The sequence below is a fragment of the Thamnophis sirtalis genome, unplaced genomic scaffold (genome assembly GCF_051295495.1).
Source record: "Thamnophis sirtalis isolate CommonGarterSnake01/CBP01778 unplaced genomic scaffold, rThaSir2_p1.2 scaffold_9, whole genome shotgun sequence".
NCBI lineage: Eukaryota > Metazoa > Chordata > Lepidosauria > Squamata > Natricidae > Thamnophis > Thamnophis sirtalis.
Window position 1 is genome coordinate 898,070 of NW_028261389.1, and position 7,052 is coordinate 905,121.

The window sequence follows — 7,052 nt, forward strand, 5'->3', positions numbered from 1 at the left end:
ACAACGGTTTCTAATCTACCATAAACTATTGCAATCCTTATCTCTGATCTGTCCAAGAGCAAACATCTTCAATCGATTCTTAATAATAAAATAATAGGAGGATGGAGAAAACAGCTGAGTGATAGGTTTCTCTGTCCTTTGCCGGAAGTGGACGACAGCTGCTTTCCAGAAACCTCCATCCTGTTCTGCATCTCCTTATCCTGCCCCGAAGGGTGTGAGTTCCTGTGAGTTCAGGTATATAAGCTGGAAAAGAGACCTTGGTGATCTACAGGATTTCTCCTTCAGATTGGATCCCTCTTTGAAGGTGAGAGTCACAGATTATAGAAAGAAGAGTAACATTGTGTAACGAGAGAGAGAGAGAGAGAGAGAGAGAGAGAGAGAGAGAGAGAATGAGAGAGAGAGAGAGAGAGAGAGAGAGATTATAACGTATTTGTACATAATTGCATAATTGCTGTGAAGAATATCAGAAGCTACTAACATCTTTTTTTCTTTTCTATTTTTCTTTTGTCTTTCCCTCCCTTTTGATCTTTCGTCTTTTTTCTTCCTTACTTTGCATTTGTTTATATTGGTTTTCGATGTTCATGTTTAAAAGTTTTAATACTAATAGCAATAGCTTCAGGGACACTTTGGATCTCACAACTCTGCATGTATGCCTCTTGCTCTGATTAAAAGGGTTTTCAACAAAATCGGGAAATTTTATTCAGATGCAAAACCTTCACCCCCTTTTTAAAAATGCCTGTGGTTTGAAATTCCTCAGCGTCTCTTGCAAGAATTCCAGGAGAAAAAGATAAAAGAGGTCATTTATTTGACGGATGAGGGATCATAGCATCTTGCGTGTTATAAGAAAATCCCGTATCTCTCCTAAGAGGTGGATGTTTTGCATTGTGTGTGTTTATGTCTCTCTTTGTCCATTTCTGGCAGCCAATTCACAGGATTAAAAGGTGGGGGAGGGGCAGGGAGAATGGCTTTTCGTGTCCATAGAAGAGATGAAGAGAAGAGGAAAATCAAGAGGGGCGGGACTTGAAACATGGCTCCCTTCCATTTAGGTGTTGAGTTCATTGGGGCTGGGGGTTAGCAAAGGGTCCCTTCTCCAAATTCTTCTATGAGGCAGCCTGCTCTGACTTTACACCATCCAAACATCCTGGACCACACCAACGATGACCAGATCTTAATGGTCACAATGGGCAGAACCAACTAGGAGAGCCAGAAGCTCAGAATCAACATTTTGAGAATTACAGGCTGTGGTTCCTGGCAGTCCGGGGTCTCTTCCAGTTGCTCAGGGGGCTTCTGGGGAGGGGAGGGGGCTGCAATCTAGAGATGAACAGGTGGGTTTCACGGTTGAGATGAGTGCTCGGTTCTTCCTTCTGGGGAGGGGCACCTGAAAGGGGGTGACCTGGTGTGGTTGGAGGACATTCAAGGTTCCTCTCAACTTCTGTTTCCCTCCTCAGGTTTGGAGATGCTTCTCGTCACTTGCTTCATCTTTGGCCTTTTGGGCAGCCTTACCTGGGCAGGTGAGTTGTTGCCAGCAAAGCTGATATATCCCACCTCCATCCTGTTTCCCCCTTGGTTTGTTTTAATGTTTTGTTCTTAATGGGGGAGCCTCTACTTCTAGCTATGATCCATTTAGGCCAATCCAGAAGGCCTCCGGGCCTCACTATATGGACACCAAAGACTGGTATCTGCAGGATGAGACTGGCATCTGTCCACTAAACAGGACCTGGGCATTTTACGTCCCCTGGGTCACCTCTGGCCCTTTGGCTCCCTCTGTCTGGCCCACCTGAGGTCAGTTGGAAATTAGAAACCCATTTCTTTACCCTCATGTGCCTTGGAGAATAGTTTGACTCCCTCTTCTTTGTGGCAACCCCTGAGGTATTGGAAGACTGCTATCATATCTCCACTAGTCCTTCTTTTCATTCAACTAGACATCCCCAGTTCCTGCAACCGTTCTTCATATGTTTTAGTCTCCAGTCCCCTAATCCTCTTTCTTGCTCTTCTCTGCACCCTTTCTAGAGTCTCCACATCTTTTCTACATCATGGTGACCGAAACTGAATGCCGTATTCCAAGTGTGGCCTTACCAAGGCCTTAGAAAGTGGCATTAACCCTTCACAGGATCTTGATTCTCTTCCTCTGTTGATGCAGCCTAGAACTGTGTTGGCTTTTTTGGCAGCTGCTGCACGCGCCTGGCTCCTATTTAAATGGTTTCCCTCCTTCATGGAATAAAATATTTTTCTTTCCTTGAATGTTTGTCGAATAGTTATAACCATCTTTTTTGCTCAAGGATCTCTCAACCTTGTTAATGTCCATGAAGAAAAAGTCCATTTTTATTCTGTTTTCCCAGCTGGTCCTCGTGGCCGGAGCGTCTGTCCTTCTGGCAGTTTTGCCCTTAAAGATGGAAGCGAGTGGGATTGCTACAAGTTCTATGAGGAAAGGGTCACCTTTGAAGATGCTGAGGTAAGTCACCTGAGCGGGAAGAATTCCCTTAATCTGGCCCAGAGGTTTTCCAAACTTCAGAAGGCCAAAGTTTGTGTCATTTTAAAAATAATTTCTTTTTATTTTTTATTTAAAACAAACACAATCCTTCTTTACATGCTGTAGAAAGTGTATCAGTTGGTTACAAAAAAACCTTTGTGCATCTCTTCCACAGTCAACAAACATAATTCATATTAATTCAAGCATTTTAACTCTAATATTTCTACATGTCACCATCATCATATCTCCATTTTCATTTGACTATAATTGTTTAGGCGTCCTTGATCATGGGTACCATTCAATATTCATATCCAATTATTATTTATCATAACACTACACATTGTATACATTATTATCATTATCAATTATTTATTTAATTATACCTCTTATTACTAAATTTCACTAAGTTTAACTAGTTTTAAGTTATATTCTTCCATCTATCAACCTGTATCTTTCCAATAACAAAACAATCTCATATCTTCTGCCATTTGTGGTACCAATCCTCTAGTCATCTTCTTGATCAGCTTTGTATGGCCTTCTCTTAGCAACACCTTGCTTATAAGATCTCTCATATAATCTTGATGGCCTCTTTCTGTTTCCTTATTCAGCTTGTCTTTGATTGTCACCAGTGTTATCAAAACTTTTGCTAGTGGAATTTCTTTAAGTCCATAGGTTCTTTAATTTTATCTTCTGCTATATCTTGACCTTTGAAATAGATTTCCTCTCCATTTAATTCCTCTTTCTGTATTCCATTCTTTCCACTTTCAGGAACAAACCAATTACCATAGATATCAGCAGGTTTAATCTCGTTATATTCATTTTCCACTTTGGTGTTTTGAGTTTCATGTGTGATTCAACATGTTGTGCAACACAGCTATTGTCTTATCCATGTTGGGAGAACAAGGCCAACAATCGGGTAACAAGTGTCCTCACTTAGCAACCATTAGCAGTTATGACTATGATGAAAAGGTATCTTTATGGCCAATCCTCACACTTATGGCAGTTGCAGTTACTTAGCCCAATTGTGGTTCTTAAATGCGAGTCTTCAAAAGTTCAAGCCCTTTTGTTGGTCTCTAAGAGTCTCTCGTTATTTCCACACACAAACACCCACCTCCTCCCCTCTTCTCTCTCTCTCCCACACCTCCTTTGTATGCCCCACTTTTTTATGGATATCCCACTGCTGACACCACTTTCACACCTCACTCATAAGTGGGAGAGTCATCTTCCCATATATATATACGAGCCTAATGACAGAGAGTGGAAGTGTGACCTTCCTCCCATACTTGGGCATACCAGGGGTTGTGACTTTAAGTATATACATACATACATACATACATACATACATACATACATACATACATACATACATACATACATATTCTTTATTTTTCCTTGTTGGGCAAGAAAATCATGCTCACATTTGCAGCCCCTCTTAGGACAACTTTCTACTGGAGGAACATAGCTGAGAGGGCCTTGTCTGACCCAACTGCAAAATTCCTGGGCTGGTAGACCGGGATAGTAGCAGATATGAGGGGGACAACATGGTTTGTGGGTGCTAAGATCTTTTTGTTTCTTCTCCCTTTGCAGCAAGAGTGTCAGTACAAATGGAAAGGCCAGCTGGCATCTTTTACAAGTGACAAGCAGGCAGTAACCATTGGAGCCTACGTCAGAAAGGAAAACATAGAGGATAATTTCGTCTGGATTGGGCTCCGCCGAGATGAAGGGTCCTCTCTGGTGAGTATTTGGTCCTCCTGTCTCTGAGCAACTAGCAGCTGTTTTCCATACAGATGTTTCTTGAGTGGTGATTTACGTCATCCTCGAAAAGCCCAGAAACCCTGTTCCATCTCCATTCCCTGATGGTGAAATTGTCCCAAGTTGATGAGTTAGACAATCCTGTTTATAGCTAATTGGGTTTATTTAAGTTAAATTGGCTCCGTGCTTTTCAATATGAAATCCATGTATTCTACTGGGGAGGTTGAAGAGCAGGAGGAAGGGGCAGTTGAAATGGGTGGAAACATGGTCAGGCAACACCTTCATCTGATGAAGGACTTCAAGTCCTCAGGTTTTGCAGGAAATGGTTGATGGTTGGGATGAACGTTTGTGAATTTGAGAAATCCTGGAAACTGGTAGAAATTTCAGCAGACTTGGAGGAGGAAAAATACGTCCTTGTCTTTAAAAGGGGGGGAAGCACAATGCAAAAATGCAGCTGCAGACAGTCTGATGTTGATACCTGGGGAGATTCTTGAGGAGATGATAAAGAGATCGATCACAATAAGCACTTTGAAGACAATGTCTGAACTCCCAGATACCTTTAGGCATTTGTCCGGAATAAACCCTGCCCAACTGTCTTCATCTCAGATAGCCTAGTAGATTAGGGTCACGCAGCAGACGTAATATATCTTGATTTCAGTAAAGCATTTGAAAGCATATAGTACTCCAGTAATTGCCAATCAGCAAGCTAATTGTGTCTCACAGAGTCTTGAGAATTAATTGGAAGATATTTGAATATCATTTTTTCAGTCTCCTGCTCCGTCATATCTCACCACAACTTTCTCTTCTCCAAGGAAGACATGTCTCATGTTTCCAACTTAAAGTTCTCCCAATGTTTTCTTTCTAAGTCCCTTATCATCTTGATAGCTCTGGAGACTCTTCGACTTGTCAAGGCCCTTCCTAAAATACAATCGCCAGAACTGGACACAATATCCTAGTTGACACCACAGGAATTAATCCTGGACCTTTGGCTTGTCAATATTTTCATCGTTCCTTTGAACGAAGGAGCGCTAAAGTGGCATAGAGAGCATCCTTGTTGTTCTTGTTCAGTTGTTAAGTCATGCCCAACTCTTTGCAACCTCCACAGACCACACCAGGCCCCCCATCCCCATCCTCCACTCTTCCCAGACTTTGCCCCAAATGTAATGGCTTAGAGTGGTGTTTCTCAACCTCACCCCTTTTAAGAGCTACAGAGTTCAACTCTCAAATCCCCTAGAAGTTGGGAGTCGAAGTCCACACATCTCAAAATGAACCAGAACTCAAATGATCTTGATGAGTCAGACAAACCGTCTGAATGCAACTGTTGGAAATGCAAAGTTCTTTTCTTAGGGAATAAAAGCTAAAAGCACCAGTGCCACATGAAGGGAGCCACTTGGCTATCTACAGCAACAAAATTCTCCACCACCACCCCCAAAAGGGAAGTAACTGTTCTGTGGGGTCCTTCGTGCTCCCTCCCTCCCTCTCCTCCCTCTCCTCCCTCTCCTCCCTCTCCTCCCTCTCCTCCCTCTCCTCCCTCTCCTCCCTCTCCTCCCTCTCCTCCTTTTTTGAAAAAGTCTCATGACCCAACTAGGTAATAACCTCAGTGCTAGAAGGGAGAGGGGTTTGCTCTCTGTTTATGTACAAGTGGCTCTGCCAGTGTTGGTGGGAGTGTGGTGGTTCCTTCATTAGGCTATTGTTGACTTGTCTGAGTTCCTTGATTGGGGTCTTCTTTACTTCTTGACTGTAAAGTCAGCAAAACCCCTTCCCTTCCAGTGCTGATGATGTTCCCTAGTTGGGTCATGAAAGGTCTGCAAGAAAACCACCAAGCCTAGAAAGCACCAATGACCCCACAGCCTTCCTCCTTCTCCTCCTCGTCTTCTTCCTCCCCCCCTCCTCCTCCTCCCACACTCCCTCCTAGCGCTGATGACGTTTCGAGTTGGGTCATGGCTCAAAGGTTCGAGTGTCCTTGTAGCCCCAGAGACCTTGGACTCTGGGCAGAGCCAGAGTGAGAGTGCTTGGACTTCTCCACTGCTTCATGCGCCCAAAGAGCCTAAGGGAGTCTCCGTAAGAGGCATGTGGCGCATGCTTCCACTATGACTTAATCAACAGGACTTCCCTCTTTGAATTAACGTAAGCGAAATTCAGAACTGGAAAATAACATTTTCTATCTCCCTTCCCTGTGTCCCCCACTCACCCACCTCAACATGCTTTATTGTCACAGACTACTGGATGGCGCTGGGTTGATAGATCACGATCCAGGTACAGAAAGTGGTACACTTCCGAACCCAACAATCGGTACCCCCCTGAGTATTGCGTCGCTCTCTATCCTCCATCTGGTCAGTATGAAAAGCCACCATTCCTTAGTATGGTTGGAGTTTGCATCTGTAATTCCAGGAAAGCAGCGGAGGGGAGGCAGAGGGAGGGAAGACAGGGATGGGGAGGGAAAGGAAGGAAAAAAGGAAGGGAAAAGGGAAGGGAGAAATCCATACAGATCCTGGGAACAATGCTCAACTTAAAGGAGACTTTTTTGAGGTGGGTGATTTAAAGTATTTATTGGGGAACCTTAACAGGCCAAAGTTAACAATTCCTAAAGAAAATGCTAGTTCCCATAGCAATAGCAGTTAGACTTATATACCGCTTCATAGGGCTTTCAGCCCTCTCTAAGCGGTTTACAAAGTCAGCATATCACCCCCAACAACAATCCGGGTCCTCATTTCACCCACCTCGGAAGGATGGAAGGCTGAGTCGACCCTGAGCCGGTGAGATTTGAACCACTGAACTGCAGAACTGCAGTCAGCTGAAGTAGCCTGCAGTGCTGCATTTAACCACTGCG

At 43.7% G+C, this 7,052-nt stretch overlaps 1 protein-coding gene across 1 annotated transcript; it reads left to right on the forward strand.

The window, feature by feature from the left end:
* The first annotated feature begins 208 nt into the window (after positions 1-208).
* On the forward strand, positions 209-6,764 carry LOC148043946 (C-type lectin lectoxin-Thr1-like). The gene is made up of 5 exons (XM_087722489.1): positions 209-304; positions 1,449-1,511; positions 2,340-2,452; positions 4,058-4,204; positions 6,441-6,764. The coding sequence occupies exons 2-5, from the start codon at positions 1,457-1,459 to the stop codon at positions 6,762-6,764; spliced, it is 639 nt and encodes a 212-aa protein (XP_087578615.1). The 5' UTR covers positions 209-304; positions 1,449-1,456.
* The last annotated feature ends 288 nt before the right edge of the window (positions 6,765-7,052 follow it).